The 17,491-nt window shown below is 42.7% G+C and overlaps 2 protein-coding genes and 3 non-coding genes across 5 annotated transcripts; 2 read left to right on the top strand and 3 right to left on the bottom strand.

Moving 5' to 3' along the window:
* Window positions 1–1,996: 1,996 nt before the first annotated feature.
* Window positions 1,997–5,625, bottom strand: rgp1 (GP1 homolog, RAB6A GEF complex partner 1). The gene is made up of 9 exons (XM_076028273.1): window positions 5,161–5,625; window positions 4,827–4,942; window positions 4,521–4,654; window positions 4,327–4,410; window positions 4,098–4,247; window positions 3,767–3,913; window positions 3,500–3,627; window positions 3,237–3,414; window positions 1,997–2,614 (listed from the first exon to the last, which is right to left on the bottom strand). Exons 2-9 carry the CDS (start codon window positions 4,940–4,942, stop codon window positions 2,391–2,393), a joined length of 1,161 nt encoding a protein of 386 aa, XP_075884388.1. The 5' UTR covers window positions 5,161–5,625; the 3' UTR covers window positions 1,997–2,390.
* gba2 (glucosidase, beta (bile acid) 2) lies at window positions 4,984–16,454 on the top strand. Its single transcript, XM_076028272.1, has 19 exons — window positions 4,984–5,143; window positions 6,156–6,208; window positions 6,753–6,960; window positions 9,590–9,681; window positions 9,790–9,905; window positions 10,437–10,655; window positions 10,976–11,215; window positions 11,370–11,472; window positions 12,117–12,270; window positions 12,431–12,556; window positions 12,642–12,826; window positions 13,415–13,519; window positions 13,615–13,722; window positions 13,803–13,954; window positions 14,070–14,176; window positions 14,442–14,584; window positions 14,656–14,771; window positions 15,131–15,322; window positions 15,474–16,454. The coding sequence occupies exons 3-19, from the start codon at window positions 6,767–6,769 to the stop codon at window positions 15,696–15,698; spliced, it is 2,577 nt and encodes an 858-aa protein (XP_075884387.1). The 5' UTR covers window positions 4,984–5,143; window positions 6,156–6,208; window positions 6,753–6,766; the 3' UTR covers window positions 15,699–16,454.
* A 149-nt stretch (window positions 16,455–16,603) lies between these two features.
* On the top strand, window positions 16,604–16,677 carry trnan-guu (transfer RNA asparagine (anticodon GUU)). Its single transcript has one exon. It is a non-coding gene; the product is annotated as a tRNA-Asn (tRNA).
* A 125-nt stretch (window positions 16,678–16,802) lies between these two features.
* Window positions 16,803–16,876, bottom strand: trnan-guu (transfer RNA asparagine (anticodon GUU)). Its single transcript has one exon. It is a non-coding gene; the product is annotated as a tRNA-Asn (tRNA).
* A 373-nt stretch (window positions 16,877–17,249) lies between these two features.
* Window positions 17,250–17,322, bottom strand: trnak-cuu (transfer RNA lysine (anticodon CUU)). The gene has a single exon. It is a non-coding gene; the product is annotated as a tRNA-Lys (tRNA).
* Window positions 17,323–17,491: the final 169 nt, after the last annotated feature.

Genomic DNA, 17,491 nt, shown 5'->3' with positions numbered 1-17,491 from the left:
TCCACTGATCTCCGAATGTTCTATGGAAGAAGTTGAGCTAATGTTTCATTGGTCCCAGGAAGAGCTCTATTTGTGAAGCAGTTGCTTTAAAACCTACTTTCCAATGAACACCTTATTGAAAATGAATACATGAGATAAACATAATAAAACCAGAGTAAAGACTCTTTATCTGACCTTGGCTGATCAAGAAAAAGCATAAATAACTGCATCTGAACTGGAGGAAGATAAGCATTCACATCATGGGGATAAGCAAGTGGTAAGTAAATAAATATAGAATTAAGATTAAGGTGTTATGCTGGAGACAGAGTTTTCAAGAGAATTTTGATCAGAAAGAACAAGAAAATTAAGTTGCAATAGATGATTCATCAATTTGATCTGTACAAAAACAACTATGTATCTATAGTTATTTTTCATGTGACATCGCAAATTAGTTTAAAGGTATGACTTCTTCTCTTGTCAAATCACTGGGATCGAAACCAGCAAAACCATCCAAGAGTTAGGATAATGTCGGTAAGTCTATTGCTGTCCTCTATCTCCTCTCCTCCCTCCCAACCTTCTCCCTCTTAGTCACTGCATTGCATATGTCATTGTTTGTATCACAAGAGGTTCATGCCCACTGAAGCACGGCGAGGTGATCTCCAGCACGTCCATAACACTGCCAAGACACAAGATTCCCTTCACTCCACCTCCTATAAATCAGCACCTTCGCGTTCCACCACAAATGGCACAGTTCCCCAACTCCTTCAGCCAGGCCGCTGCGTCATGTGACGGTTGCTGACGCCACCTCTGACGCCGCAACAGTAAAGCTGCAAGATGTATAAATAAGGGAGATAGACGATCAGAACGGGACCACACCAGCCTGACCAGACCAGAGGAAGATGGAGCCGTGTGGGGTGCATTTTGTACTTGCAGCTGCAGGGATTCTTCTGCAGGCCAGCGGCGGCTCTGCTGCACCCATGCAGTGCCACTTTGACTCCAGAGGTAAGGGCGCAAAGGGCTTCGTTTATGATGTTTTCGCAAAAAGAAGATGTTTATTTCAAACACTGTGTCATTGCAGCTGTGTGTGTGTTCGAGGGGAGACACTACTCAATGGGTGATACCTGGATGGACAACACATGTATGCAGTGCACCTGCCTGCACCCAGTCGGTGTTGGCTGCTGTGAGACGTACGTATATAAACAACTTTTTTTTTTTTTTATCATTGCACTTCAGTTAATTTTAACTTCTTTAATTAGGATGCTTTACTAAAGCCATCAACCACAATATTTAATTCACAGAATAAAATAGTAAACTGCACCCATACTAATAATGATGGCAGGATTTCACCTGTGGTGGACTACAATGTTGAAAGATTGTTGAACATTATTAACTCACCAGGGTGCATCGTCCGGTGGATTTCCCTGCATGGTGTGAGGTGCGTGTGGAACCGATTACCTGCAAAGTTTCCTTGGTGCAGACGGCCGACCCTCGCCAGCCTTGCTCCCCAGATGAGAACATGGTGGACCCAAGCCATGGATCAATTAACCTGTAGCAACATCTGAATGAGTAGGCAGTGAAGAGAAACAACACAGAAGGCCATGACAGCACCCGCTGAGTCTGCATGTCCATTAAAACAATGCTTAGTTTATTAAGTAATCTTTGCTTTTCTAAGATAAAACTGAAGCATCATAAGTCAAAAAAACATTTATTTTAACAACTAATTCTGTGTTTTCATATTTTTGAGCACAAAACCAATTACCACTTTGAAGTCAATCAATATTGTGATCATTATTACACTTTTTAGATTGCTATCCTTGTATTACTTTTCTACTAATATTTAGAAAATTATATAATTCATTGACAGGCCCAATTGTGATTTATTGTATATTTCTCATGATGCAATAAAACATACCTCAGTACATGTGCATAGCTTCTCGTTTGACCTGTTCACTGATGTAACTCATTAAAATCCAAAACAGACAAAAATTGAGAAAATGGTAAATAATTGTCTCACACATTTTGTAAAATGTAAATCCTACTTTTAATTAAAAGTTCTCTTCTTGTATGTACATGTCACTACAGCTCAAACTCAAGCTGAAAAATAGTTTTAAAAGTTAAAAATATTGTGGGTTATAAACAATTGTTTCACTAAAAGCAAAAAGGAAACAAGGAGGAAGAAAATAAAATAAAATTGCACAGCAACCACAGTCCAACTTTTCCAAGTCAGTGAATTAAATATGAAGTGGATTTAAACTAAATATATATTTCATGAGAGTAAAACTCAATACATCTGAAATGTCAAACTACAAACGAAATGACAACAGACAAGGAATGCTTCTTTGCTCCTCACAATGTGCATCATTGTAACATTTCTTCCACTTATACAATGCCGCCATCAATCGCGCACATAGTTAGATTCTAATGCTGTTGGTCCCTGTAAAGTGCGACATATAAGAAGCCAAGGCTGGGTTGGTCGGCAGCACTTTGATTGGCAGATTCCAGCTAAAAGTATCCACATCCACATGCTCTGCCCCAGTCCAGACTGTGACCTCTGATTGGTTCTGATGGACAGTGGGTGGTTCCAATGGCTCCCGCGCAGTGACAAACTCAAAGTGCAGGCGCCACCTTAAGATCACTAGGGGGCATTAAGATAACACACAAAGACACAGTAAGCATCTGATTTATAACGTCAAACTATAAAGTAAAAATTAAGTAAAGTAAGACATTTTTAAAAATCGTTTACTGAAAGAAAAAAACAAAATTCTGATATATATCGACAGTTTTTTCATCATCATCATGAATGCAGCGCAGCTAACGGCCTACTATGTGACATTTCAAAACCAACAATTAGTGTTGAATGGGAAAAATACAGATGTATGTTTCTTTTTTATTGAAATTAAGTCAGTAAACATTAAATAACTGTTGTACGTTCATGCCCAGAGGGTGTATCTACTCAGGGCTTTGTAATTTTACTCGGCAGCTCGATTAGGAAAGATGTGAGATGAAGCAGGACATCAGAAAAACAGGGCTCTGCTTTATCGCTGGTTGCAAACTTCTTTTCCATTAGATGCTACTAAATCTTCCATACTGGCCCTTTAACACTGCACTAAACTACAGGATTTGATTTGATTCCAATTCTTTCAGAATATTTACATCTACAACTTCATGTCTACAATCGTATTAAATCTTCTTAATGTTGTCATGGTGAGATAATGAATAAATATCTGAAATATTGGCGCTTGGCAACGCTGACTGACCTACGTCGCTGCTGAAACCTGGCGTGACATTGAGGGGGATGGGAAGAGAGAAGTGGCTGGAGGCAGTGTGAAGGCAGGACTCCATGTGCCGTCCATGTGTGGTCACACTTATGGCCTGTCCATGGCGCCGCTGGTACTGCGGCTGGATCTCCTCCTCACTCTGAAGACTCACTGAGTACTAAACAGAACATGCAAAAAATTCAAGCTGTTATTTTTAAGAAATTGGATAAAACCTTAATTGGTAACAGGAAGAAAAAACACACCTGCAAGCAGGGAATGTCTCCCTCGGAGAAGTTAAACGTGCCAATGATGTCCTCCCCAAGTCTGTACATGGTCTTGAAGATGCAGAACTTAGCCACTTTACCACGCATGTTGGTAATGTTAAACATGTCTGAACATGCACAAATAGAAAGAAGGTCAAATGTGAACAGAATTTATTTTTTTTAAATAATAAAAAAAAAGAAAAAAGAACTGGATACATTTTCACTTTGTCCTGCAGCAAATTGTATAATCATATGTTTCTAACTCACGTGAACAGCGTCTTGAGGTGGTGACCATCAGCATATCCAATGCTCTCTCCAAAGGCCGAGCATCCCTGCGGCTCACCTCCTCTTCCTCCAGGAAAGGGTTGGATGGGGAGACATCCTCGTCTTGAGGAAATGGAGGTTCTGGCATGCCTAAAGGTTGGTTGAGACATTTACAATCTTATCCTTCATCTGGCTGTTTTTGCATTCATTCTTTTTAGCGGCAATAAAACAAAAGGACAACTAAAGTAACAACACCACAAACTAACAACAAGTAACACCTGTGGTAAACTGACAACTTTACCACAGGTGTGATACATGAGCATTATCATCTAACCTTGCAGCACCAGAACTCTGAAGGGAACTCGGAGTAGTTTGATGGGAGAATTGACTCTCTGGCAACCAATAGTCAGTTTGTAGACGTACTTCACGGACTGACCGCGGAAACTGGGCGGACCATCGCCTGGGACGATCTCACTGTACGAGTCTGTGAACAAGTGGTAGTACAATGACACTGTGTAAATTGTAATACATTTGTATTTCTTAATAAACACATATACACGTACAGGTCTTGCTCTCCCCTGGGTCCAAACGCAAGTCACAGAATAATATCTTGGGAGGTGTGTCCAGCACACATTGTCCTCGCTCTCCTGTTGAAAAAACAAAAAACTGTGTTTATTATAAGATGTTTTCACAAAATTCGGTCTGATTAGTATGTACAAGTGACACCACAAGAACCTTCCTCCTCTTACTTACTTACCCCTGCTTGGAATGAGCACTGTGTCGCTTCCAGCCTGGACATCTTGCTTGTTGCCCTGGGCCGGCAGGGCCACTCTGCTCTCACTGGTGTGAAACTGGCAATGGATCTGTGCACTCGCCCAGGCCAGCATCTCACTGTGACACGGACAGACAAGAGTGACTGACTACACAGTACCCACCGACCTCTATGTGGGCGATTAAACGATTAAACTTTTTTATGTCGTAAAACGAGCACATTTAGATGTTTTGGGGGGGGGGGGGGGGATACAGGGCAATCATGTGTAAAACATAATAGAGATAAAGCTACCTTGTGGCTGATGTGGAGAGGTGAGACATAGGGTTGGTGAATGTTATGAGGCACTCCATGAGCTCCCCGGCGAGAAACACAGGCCCCCGAGCCATGGAAGCCACCACCTCGATCATCTGGTACGATTAAAGGCAACAGAGTTACGGAACAAGATTCTAAAACATGTAGGATATACGGTGCCCTAAAAAAAATAGTAAAGCTCGTCAAGCAAGTTAGAAGCCCCTGAAGTGAAATGTAAACACGTCGTTCCTGCTAAAGTGCTATCTCGCTTGCAAACAGAGGCTAACTGCTGGAGCCGCTTCCCCAGACTTTTACAGGTAATTCATTTACATACCTTGGACTCTGCTGATTTTGAGACAAGATCCCGCCTTTTCAGTACGAAACTTTTCTGACTGAACAAAAAAACGATCTAAAGTTTGCCGTCTATTCACTGGAACTTGACATGGCTTGTCACCTTAGCTAGTAGCGTCCCAAGCTATAGTAAACAAATGCTCCTATGTCCGTTGTGGTCCAATCAAAAACTAACCATGGGAAGTAAGGCACAAATTACTGAATATCTGTATAAAAAAGACGGCTTATTTTCCGTTGATATAGTTACAATTTATGACTTTTTTTTTTATTATTAAAAGAAAAATCAAATTAACCAAACATGACGTGAGGAATACAACATTTATCTAGACTATCACGTGTTTTGGTCGGCCACGCAGAGCAGTTTCGTGGCATAGTCACCCAGGGCTTGGCTATAGCTATGGTAACTAGTAGGGAAGCGGAAGTTAAATGTCTGCAAACAGCATCTCTTCTTGGGAACCAACTTCCTTTAATCGAAACGGCTCTCGTTTGGTAAACTTTTGTAAAGGTTTAGAACTCATCTACATCTTCTAATTCTTGCTAGATTTCCGTGAACCACTAAATGCTAATAAGACAGAACCCCCTGTCGCTGCAAAATTGCACAGGCTCAGCAGCGGCTTCCACGTCTATGTTTTTGCCCTGCGCGATGTTTGCAAGGCAGCACTCACTGCCATGACTTCAATTAACAGATTTCCCGCGGCTCCAACAATCGTCAACAGCTTTTCGACCCTTTTAGTTCAATTTGGGTATTGTTTTGTTGTTAAAAATGTCAAATAATGTATTGGAGTAGTTGCAAAATGGCAACATAACTCAAATTGTGACCTGAGAAACACAGATGAGGGCAGCCATTTCACCATCGCATACGACTGCCGAGTTAGCAATTGCTACAGGTTCCAGGTCCGCTCGAAGCTGTGGGCGGATAACGGCTATCTCCTCTATTTTGTCATCAATAAACTACGTTCACCCCTTGATGGAGTTTAGGGCGGCGTTTGTCTATCTGATTACAGTGAGCCTCACAACCTCCACATTTTAAGGTGAGCAAAGTCAGTTGCGTGATGTTGGTGAGCTTGTTGTTTCCCCTCCCGCAGTTACCACCGGCTGTTCTCTAGACGCTGGATGCAGCCGGTTGATGTTATCGCTTCTCATCGGTGCCAATAACCTCTGTGCATTATTTTGCAGGAGGTTGGGGTCAAAGGTCGAGTAGCCCCGCAGTTCTTTGGTTGATTCTTTCATCCTTATTTCGGGCCATATTCGTATAGTCCTAAATCTAGGGGGGGGAAAGTTCAAAAAGGGACAGATATCTGGGACATTTCGAATTATTAAGTTGTCAACAGATCAGAGGTCTTTTCTGGATGACCTTTCCTTCTGACCGCTCCCTATCTCCCATCCCCTAAGACCAACACACCTCCAGGCGCCTCCATCACTGTTGTATTTTTTTTTTTGTGAGACTTTAAAGATTCAGTGCAAAACACTCTGTTGACATAAGGTGGTGACCAGCACGTGTGTGTTTGTGCGTGCGCGCGCGCGCGCGCGCGCATCTCGCCTCTATTCACTGCCATTACACTCCTTCTGTGACAGGCTTCCCTGTAAGCATGGCTGCAGAATGGGGCGACAAATCCACCGCAGAGCTGATGAGCCGGTACGTCTCCCAAGAGGGAGGACACGCGGTGCCCGAGGAGGGCTGGAGGATCTGCCTGGCACACGAGTTCAAGGAAAAGAGGAAGCCCTTCCAAGCCAAAGACGTGTCTCTGTCCAATGTTTTGGAGCATGTTGGCCTCGGGATCAGGTGAGACAGAGATGTTATTCGGTGTCACGGCTCAAAAAAATAAATAAATCACACATCGAGTCGTGGTGCATATGATTTTAGTGGAGAATCATGAGATTGTGATTGTAGGATTTTACACAGTAGCTTTTTACCATTTATGCCTCAAGGGGTTTGGCATGGTACGGTATGGTATGTTTGCAGTTCCCACCTTCATAAGTAATGTGTAACCCCAGTGTGTGTTACAAAGGTGCAGTGCATGGGGAGGAACTAAATGTAGTATCACATTTCCTAACCTACATTGTGAGCAGAAGACAATTGAAATCCTTGAGCTGGTAAATGCCTCATATAGACACAACATTTAGGTATGAAGCACAACATTGTTCTTTGTCAAGACATTTCAAGCCTAAATTAAATGAGTTGAATGAATGACTGCTAAATGTCACAGCACTAACAGTGTCGCAACATAAAAGCAGAATGCCGCTGTGTCACTCTGACTGTGCCTCGCATGCAAAATGCTACAACATTGTGCTGCCCTACTCAGACACAGATAGCGGGTGCGTGGAAGGTCCAGCGGGTCGGAAGGCTCGCTGAAAAGTGTGAAATTTTAAAGTCACATCTAACTTAAACAAACTTAACTGAGCTTCAACAGTTTTTGCCCTTGTTCTGCACCAATATCAAGGTTTGAGGGTCAAGGTTCAACGTTCAACGTTCAGTTTCTCAATATAACTTTAACTTTGAACTTTTTAATGGCATGGATTAGTGGATGTTGTGTTTGGATGTTTGTTGTATATTTCTTTTTTTTTTATTTGTTGACGGATGTGTGTAGGTAGGTAGGTGTATGTTATTTCAGATGCGTATGCGAGAGTTTGTACATAGAATATGATGTATTTTCGTTCTTCCTTTACTCTTTAGTGTGGTCATTTGTGTCCTGTTGAGCTGTGCATTGTTTTGAATGGCCTCCTTTGCTTGTTGTCTTGTTGCACTACTTTAGTTAAATCTGGCACAGTTTAATTTATGTTAAAAGCAGAAATGTTGGTCACTATGCATTGTCCTAAATCAGACACATTAATTATATAGAAAAAAAGTAGAAAAACAACAAAACGTAATGTTAAAGGCTGTGATATAATAACAATAAACTTTATTACAGACACATAATGGTCCAGATAAGAGCAAGGCAAAACATATAAAAGATAAAATATACACAATAAAATAACCTTACATATACAGTACATACACAACATAATCACAATGCAGAACATGATGACGAGCAGTTTAACTTGTGGCTGCAGCTGGAGTAACCTGATCCAACACTGATTTCGACATCTGTTGCGAAGGTCACAATTGTTTTGTGTTTTATTAGTATGAGTATCAAAGTTATAGATCCAGCAGCTTATGCAGTTTGATTCCCAATAATAAAAAACAAACAAACAGACTAAGACACTTGTTGAGTTTATGCAGTGTTGTGAGTACTCTGTATCAATGGGTACATAGTCTGGAAATCAAGCTTTCTATCCTTTCCTTCCAGCCAGATGCCTGCTTCACTTTTTAATAAAACTTGCAACATAGCTGCAAGACATACACCACACTTCAACGGCAGTCAAGGCTCAATTTTCAATCCGAGGCTTGTCTCGTATGTCTAATTAGACCTTCAGTACGTGATGTAAAAAAGCATGTTGAAAAGCATGGCAAGCTGTCATGGGTTGGAATTAGCCTGTTCAAATATCAACACCTTTTGTTTGCATGCTACTCACATAAACACACGCCACACATCTCTTCTCTTGTGCAGCTGTAAAAAAAGATAAAAGATCAAACAATTTTTCCTCCTCTTTCAGACTTCCCTCTAAATTCATTGTCCCCAGCACAGTCACTGTTGGACTTCATAATTGCAGCAAGTTTCCCATTTCTGCAGAAACTCCCTCCCTGTCTAGACACTGATCACATAGCATTGTTTAGTTTAAAAAACAAACAAACAAAAAAAAAACCTCCTTGAAGTGCGAATATCTTTGGTACTTGTTGAACTGCACAAGTGAATTTTATTTTTAGCTCTTCTTCCCCCCCCTGCAAGTTGTTGATATTTTGGAGCACATAACAAGAAACCATTACGCTTGCATCGTGTATGATGAGTCTGTGGTTGCGCTTCTTTCCTGATCCTTGCAGGCCGAATGCTCTGAATTGTCTTCTCAGTTCTGTGTCAGCTGCATGGCTGCATTGTCAACAATTGAAAACTGCAGCTTTTTGCATAAAAAAAGAAAAAAAACCTGTGTCAGTTGTCACGGTCTGACATTATTGACGCAATCTCGGGCTACAGGATCATTAATAGCATGACCTAATTAATATTTCACACCATGGCCCTCCACTGATCCCTGAAAACACTGATGAAGTGGATCTGCCACGCTTCCTTCCCCCCATTCTTACAAGCAGCTCCCTTCATGCGGGAGAACAGTTCTCTCTTTTTTCCTGTCTTTGTTTGTTTGTGAGGCTTAGAAACAGATGTAGCTGCAGGCAATAAACCTCTCAGACCAAAGTCTGCTTTAAGCGTTCTGTCACGTGTATCTCAACCGCGAATTTTCCCCTTTTGCTTTCTTCTCTGTTGTGACACTGCACTCCTTTCACTCTGCTCTGACACAGTGATTTTTTTGTGTTAACGCAGGTATCTGAAATGGTGGTACAAGAAAACCCAAGTGGAGAAAAAAGCTCCATTTATTGACATGTTCAGAGCGCAGCCCCTGCGTCAAATATATGGCAAGTCCTGCTGTGTTCTGTGCTTGGTTCTCCACATTCATGAAGTTGATAAAACTGCATGTTCCTGACATTTTGATCTCAAAAATGACACCTGGCGCTGCATTGCAGGTGCTCCACTCGGTGGTATCGGAGGAGGGACCATCACGAGAGGATGGAGGGGGGAGTTCTGTCGATGGCAACTGAACCCTGGGATGTACCACTACAAGACTGTCACAGTAAACCAGGTCTGAGATCTTAAATTGGTTGATGAATTATTTTGGATCTTCACAGTGTGAAGCTGTACTCGGTGTGTGACTGTGCTCCAACACTGGAGGTGTTTACGAGATGCTGCTCTACAGGTTATTTCAGTTCCTGTTGGCTTTTTTGTGGTTTCCAACCAGTCTGCCCATTCTGACCTCTGACCCCTGATATCAACAAGGCATTTTCCTCCACACAACTGCTGCTCACTTGATGTTTTCTCTTTATGTGACCGTCCTCTGTAAATCTTGGAGATGGTTGTGATGTGGTGAACTGCCCAGTAGATCAACAGCAGTTTGTGAAACACTCAGGCTACCTACAACCATGTTCACCATGTTCACAGTCACTTCAGTCCCCTTTCTGATGCTTGCTATGAACTTAAGCAAGTTGTCTCCACCACGTCCACCTCCCTGATTGTATTTGGTCGCTGCCATGGTTGGCTCAGTCGCAGTTTTTATGAACAGATGTTGAACATTTTCCCTAATTAAGTGGCCTTACACTTCCTCTTTTTGTCTCAGTTCACAGTGTGTTTGCGGCGCGACGGTCAGACAGTTTACCAGCAGGTGCTCTCTGTAGAGCGTCCTCCCACGCTGCAAGGCTGGAACTGGGGCTACTGTGGCGAGTACGCGTTCTACCATGCCCTGTACCCCCGCGCCTGGACTGTGTACCAGCTGCCGGGACAGAACGTCACCCTGACGTGCAGACAGATCTCCCCCGTCATCCCTCACGATTACAAGGTAGGAGATTCGTCCTTGTCGGTGGCTTAGTGGGAAGAGAATTAACAGTTCCAATGGTTCAGTTCAAGACAACGTCGAAACTGGTATTATGTGTTTGTTTGTTTTTTGCCTCCTTTGGAGATTGGTTACATTTGTTAAGATTGTATCACCACAGCCGTACTACTGCAATATTTTATTGTTTAACAATATAATACCACAATAAAACAAATTTAGAGTTTATTCTGACTAGCACCTTGCATTTTCTATCTTCACATCCTGTGAGAAAACAGTCCGTGTTCATTTGACTGAACCAAACTTCCCCATCCCCGACATTCTTTCAGGACTCGAGCCTTCCAGTGGCCGTGTTTGCCTGGGACATAGAGAACAAGAACGACTACGCTCTGGATGTCTCCATCATGTTCACCATGCTCAACGGGTCGGGACACAGGGACGACAAGAGCGGGGGCCTCTGGAACGAGCCGTTCCACCTGGAGAAGGAGGGCGTGGCGGTGTCAGGAGTCCTGCTTCATCACTGCACCCCAGTCAACCCGTACACTCTCTGCATCGCGGCACGTGAAAAGGTCTGAGCTGCATCAGGTTGCTGTCCAGTACCGGGATTTCTGAAAAAAAAACAAAAACCAAAAAAAAACCTCTTAAATGTGGAAAAGAATTTTAAATCCGCTGTTTGATTTGCCTCAGGCTGTAGATTAAGCAACATGGTTTTATTTTCAACAGCCGGACCAAGAGGTGAGCCACCAGACGGCGTTCAGTCCCAAGGGAACCTGTAGCGGCCTGTGGAGTGACCTCATCACCGACGGACGACTGGACTCCCCCACTGGTCGGTTGCGCGTTCAGTCTTTGTGTTTCAAATGTTTTGATTGAGTCAAAGGATCTTACATATATCACTTCATTGTACTAGTATTCATTTTCCATTTTAATTACACATTATCAAATACAAACCAAATTGACGCACAAAGAAAATTTGAGCTTGTGTCTCGGTATTTATAATATTATCAGAAATAAACATCAAAAGGGGAAAACAATATATAATAATTAATAAATATATAATAATAAAGAGTTGAAAAGTTAGAAATAAGATTACAGAGAAGTTGGAGTAGTTCCTTTTCTGTATTTTCCTGTTCCCTACCTCCCTCTGATCCCCTTAACCTCTACCTCTTACTCACTAAGTACTGAGAGAAATTAAACCGTGTGTAAGTGTATAGCTACAATTATCGTTATTGGAATTATTATAGGCTCAATTCTCTAGAGGTTCCTACCTGCAAGACAAGAATCAAGTGGTTGCCAAACCATACGTACATACTATATTGTGAGTTTTCCCTTTAAAATGTATCTTATTCTTTCCAGGGTCATGTTCTGGTTAACACGCGTTCAGTCTTGAATGTCGTGAAAGTCGTGAATTGAGCTGGGGAAGTGAGGATCCAAATTGCCAAAAGTGATTCTTTTGCGCTGGCCTCTCTGCAGGTTCCAGTCCGCCCACGCCGAAAGGAGAGAAAGTGGCGGCGGCGTTAACCGTCGGCTGCTCGGTGGCCGCTCATGGCCGGAACACCCTGGAGTTCTGCCTGGCCTGGGACATGCCCAAGATCACCTTCGGCTCCAGGGAAAAGGAACACGTCAGGTATGTGTTGTAGTGTGTTTGCATCTGTTTATAACTCTGCAGAGGTTTATACTTAGTAAGAAGTACTAGGGGAATTACACGCACTGCATTCAGAGATTGACAAAACATTCTTGAAGCAGTCTGAAGCTTCCATCATCAGGTTTTGACTGTCTGTCTTCAGGAGATACACTCGTTACTTTGGCGCTAAAGGGGACGCGGCACCCTCACTCACTCACTATGCCCTAACGCACTACACCCAGTGGGAGAGAAGCATCGAGGAGTGGCAGAGGCCCATTCTACAGGACAGGTAGTTCACCGCTCCAACAGCACGAAGGTTCAGTTCTGGCAGAAAGTCACAAAGAAATGAAAATAAAAATACCTCCTTCTTGCAGCTCTCTACCTTCCTGGTATAAATCGGCTCTGTTTAATGAGCTCTACTTCATTGCGGACGGAGGGACAGTGTGGACAGAGCTGCCAGACAACGTTGACGTGAGCGGTGGTGTGCGCACTGAGAATGGGGGGCTGCCGGCTCAGCCTGCCGCGGTCAAGGAGTACGGCCGTTTTGCCTACCTTGAGGGTAATAGACAAGCTCACGTACAGTCATTTAATCAGATATAAAATTGAATTGGTTGCCTGTTAGGTATCAGTGTCAGGGGAAAACATTTTAGACGCTTACACAGTTGGGTGAGAAAGAATTTAAAGTTTATTAATTGCAAAATGTTATTTAATAGGGGATGAGCCCAGAAGAAGGCTGGCTCTACATGCTGCAAAGACGAAGGACAAATTGTTTTTGGAATGTTTCTTATCGTTCTCATTCTCCCCTACGCCTCTTTAAACTTAATTTTGACCACCTTAACACACTCCGAGCGCACACGCGAGCTGCAATGAAAAATTTAATTGGCATGTTCAATGAAAATAAAGAAATCTTAATCTTAATCTCACCAAATTTGGCAAGCAGGTCAGGACTGGTGAGAAACTTTATAAAATGCCAATAATGAACTCTAGGTGCTCCATAGCCTGCAAAAACATGCAAAAACCACCAAACCAACCCAGACTAGAATGGCTCTTGTGGTCAATGCGAATTTCATAGACGTGGTTGTATTTAAAAATACAGTCAACATTTTGAAACATGTTGATCTAAGCATGTATTTTCTTTGTTTCGCAGGTCAGGAGTACAGAATGTACAACACATATGATGTTCACTTCTATGCTTCCTTTGCACTCATCATGCTGTGGCCCAAAGTGGCTTTGAGTTTACAGTATGAAATTGGTGAGTGGACTCCATTGGTTTACATCAGTTATTCATCTTTGTATTGTATAGTATTTGTAGATCAGCTTTGACGGCATGTGTATGTTCTTTCTCAGCCGGCTGTGTGGTTAACCAGGACCTGACAGAACGGCTCCATCTGATGAGTGGCCGCTCTTCTCCTGTCAAGACCAAAAATGTCGTCCCTCATGACATTGGGGATCCAGGTGAGGAGAAATGTGACCTTGCCCGCAGTGTGGGGAAGGATGCCCGGATGCTAACTGTACGCCCTGTACTCTGTTGCTAGATGACGAGCCGTGGCAGAGGGTCAACGCCTACCTAATCCACGACACTGCCGACTGGAAGGACCTTAACCTCAAGTTCGTCCTGCACGTCTACAGGGACTATCATCTCACCCAGGACAGTCAGTACCTGAAGGACATGTGGCCCATCTGTCAGGTAGAATATGTCCTGCATTTACACATCCTCGACATACATCTGTGGATTTAATATAGAACAGCGACTGTTGAGAACCTGGCTTCACTGAGCTGTGTGGCTGTGATCCATCTGCCAGGCGGTGATGGCGTCGGAACTAAAGTTCGACCTGGATGGTGATGGGCTGATTGAGAACTCTGGGTTTGCTGACCAGACCTATGATGGTTGGACGGTGACTGGACCGAGGTGAGCAGGGGTTGTGGCCCATTCTGGTGATCTGGCACTTGTCCTTGCGTGGTACCACTAGGGGCGCTAAAGATACTGTTTGCAAGCAGCTCTCCGGCATACAACAGTAGTTGCGCTCCTAGTGGTGGGGACCACTGCTCCTTGCCAGACCACTAAATCGACCTCAACACCCCCTTGAACACAACAGGTGCTCAAGATATTTTTTTAATTCAAATCATGTTTCTATATCGACCACGAGCAAACCTGTTTGCACTGTGTTTTGAAGTGCATACTGTGGTGGAATGTGGCTCGCGTCACTTGCCGTGATGTGCAAGATGGCCAGACTGATGGAGAATGAGGAGAACTACAGACACTACAGGGACATCTTGGACAGGGGGAACGCTGCTTTCGATAAGCTCCTGTGGAATGGTAGGTAGGAACAGCAAAGCAATGTGACCAGTATTTACTCTTGCTTGGGACCAATACCTCTTTATGTTTAGGCAAATACTATAACTATGATAGTAGTGGCAGAGACCATTCAAACAGCGTCATGTCTGACCAGTGTGCCGGCCACTGGTTCCTGAGGGCGTCTGGACTAGGAGACGGAGAATATGAGGTGAGTTCTAAGATCTGAAAAAGTTACGTTAAGCCAAGTTAAGCCAAGTTACTTATGAACGACTAAGCACCAGTACGGAGTGAATTATTGTTGACATAGCTGCTGTTACATGTAAGTCACATAGCAATCTATTATTTGCTTGTTTACTTTGTTGGTTAATACTTGATCAAAGCAAAGATAGTTGAAGTGTATATACTACACCTGAAGTATTGTGAATTAAGTAATTAATAGCTTTTCGTATCAACTCCCTTAATTACTATATTTTCTATAATATATGTAAAGTTGTGCAAGGTCTGCAATGTAAACGTTAAGACACTAATGCTCTCGTGTTCTCTAATGTTCTCAACATCACTTGCCAGGTCTTCCCAAAAGAGAAAATCCTGAAGACACTGAAATCTGTTTTTGACTTGAATGTGATGAGCTTCGCTGGGGGCCAGATGGGGGCAGTAAATGGCATGCGGCCTGAGGGAGTGCCGGATCGCTCCAGCGTCCAGTCAGATGAGGTCTGGATTGGTGTGGTCTATGGACTAGCAGCCACAATGATCCATGAGGTAACTGCGAGTTTGCATTCCTGCACTTTGCATTTCAGAGTAAAAGTCCTGACATTTTCTTAATAATCTGGTTTCTAAAGCATTTTGAGCATGATAAACAAATTTCTCATCTTTCTGACAAGTCATGATGTGTTGGCATGTGAATCCTTAGGGCATGTACGAAGAGGGGATGCGCACAGCAGAAGGTTGTTACCGGACTGTTTGGGAGCGGCTGGGCATGGCCTTCCAAACCCCTGAGGCTTACTGTGAGAAGGGCATCTACCGTTCGCTGGCATACATGAGGCCCCTGAGCATATGGGCCATGCAGCTGGCACTTGATTCTATGCGGAAAGGTCAAAGCCTCTCAACTGAAAGTGGAGATGCAGGCATGAACTAAAGCCAGGACTTTTAGGAACATCAGAGTCGGGACTTGAGCATTCAGACTGTTTTTTTTTTTTTTTTTTTGTTAGACAATCACTTCCTCAAAAACTGACATCTGGACTCCTTCCTCTTATTTGTAACATCCTGTTTCCTTTGTTTCAAATAATTCGAATAACTTTTTAAGTTTTTCAGCAATAGACTGTCACACTTTTGATGTGTGATGGTCTTGATGGAATGATGTATGATGGAATAAGAGTACAATACTAGGTATGACCATGACTGAAAATAAAATATGCTATGAATTAAGGGTTTGAGTAAAGGAAATGTTCTCGTGATAGCCATTTTGTATTGTTCATTTAAAATAATGATGATGATTAACAGAAACTTGTATTTAGACACGACAAGTCTGTTTGCATGCTTTTGCAGACATATGCAATCTGGAAATTTATTATAAAAATGCAAAAAAAGCTGCTGCTGATTAGCATACCAGCTGGAAATGTAATCGTCACTGATTGCATCCGGAGGCAATTTCAGTCTATTCTAAATCTTATAGAAAATACATAAATTCAGTTTTTTTCACTGAAAGTAGAATGCTGCACTATATGTTGTGGGAAGTGTTGAAAGCTGTCTGCTGTATTCAATAGCATCTAGTGCCTTGTTGCATGTTAGCTGACGTAACTCTACAGTGTATTCAAGTAGTGACATTTGCTATCTTTTTTTTTTTTATTACCCAGGATGACAATCATACTCAATAAATGACACAATAAGAGCCGCACCCTTGCTGTGCTTATTCCTTGTAACATTACCCAATAAAACTATATGAGCCACACCTTGACTGTGTTTATCCGCAGGACCTATGACAACCATGACCTGTGAGCATGAATCTATAATTAGCGTAATATTTCAAAAGAGCGAACATGAGTCTCTGTGGCGCAATCGGTTAGCGCGTTCGGCTGTTAACCGAAAGGTTGGTGGTTCGAGCCCACCCAGGGACGCATCAAATCTTTTCCAACTTTTAAGATATGTCCGAGCAACTGACTATATGTGTGTATGAATATGACGTTATAATGTCCAATTGTTTCATTCTCGTGAGGCTAAGAAAAGGGACAAAAAGCTAGAACGTCCCTGGGTGGGCTCGAACCACCAACCTTTCGGTTAACAGCCGAACGCGCTAACCAATTGCGCCACAGAGACCTAGGCCACACGCTCAAAATTAACACTTTTCGACATACATCTAAATACAATGGGACTGATAATCACTTACCATCTTATTATACCGCTTTTGCTGCAATCAGGGCAGGCTGATTCCCAGCTGTCTACAAGCGAAGGTGGAGTTACAACCAGGAGAAGTAGCAGTTTATCACAGAGCCACACAGAAATACCAATAACAACCGTTTCGTACCTTCCCTGACACATACGGCAATATTTAGTTCGAGAGAGTTAGAAGAATTCGCTCAGGAAGATTCGGGGGGAAAAAAACTAATTATTAACATACACAACTCGTTTTAAATCATCTGCGCTAAAGAAAATGGCAATTTAAGTTATTTGATGGCAAGGAAAAGCTTATCGCCCAACGTGGGGCTCGAACCCACGACCCTGAGATTAAGAGTCTCATGCTCTACCGACTGAGCTAGCCGGGCTACATGTGTTGAAGAATACTTGAATAATACCTAACCCTGAACTCAACGTACCTACCTTGGAACCTGTTTGTAGACATACACATAATCAAATCAGACAAATAGTCTAAATATCAATCCAATAACTGTAAAACACTTGATTAAAAGAGATGAAAACTTGAAAATCGAATAT

The sequence above is a fragment of the Nelusetta ayraudi genome, unplaced genomic scaffold (genome assembly GCF_046127955.1).
Source record: "Nelusetta ayraudi isolate G7.1 ecotype Tasmania unplaced genomic scaffold, CSIRO-AGI_Nayr_v1 ptg000022l, whole genome shotgun sequence".
Classification (NCBI taxonomy): Eukaryota; Metazoa; Chordata; class Actinopteri; order Tetraodontiformes; family Monacanthidae; genus Nelusetta; species Nelusetta ayraudi.
This window is presented reverse-complemented; position numbering and strand designations above follow the sequence as displayed.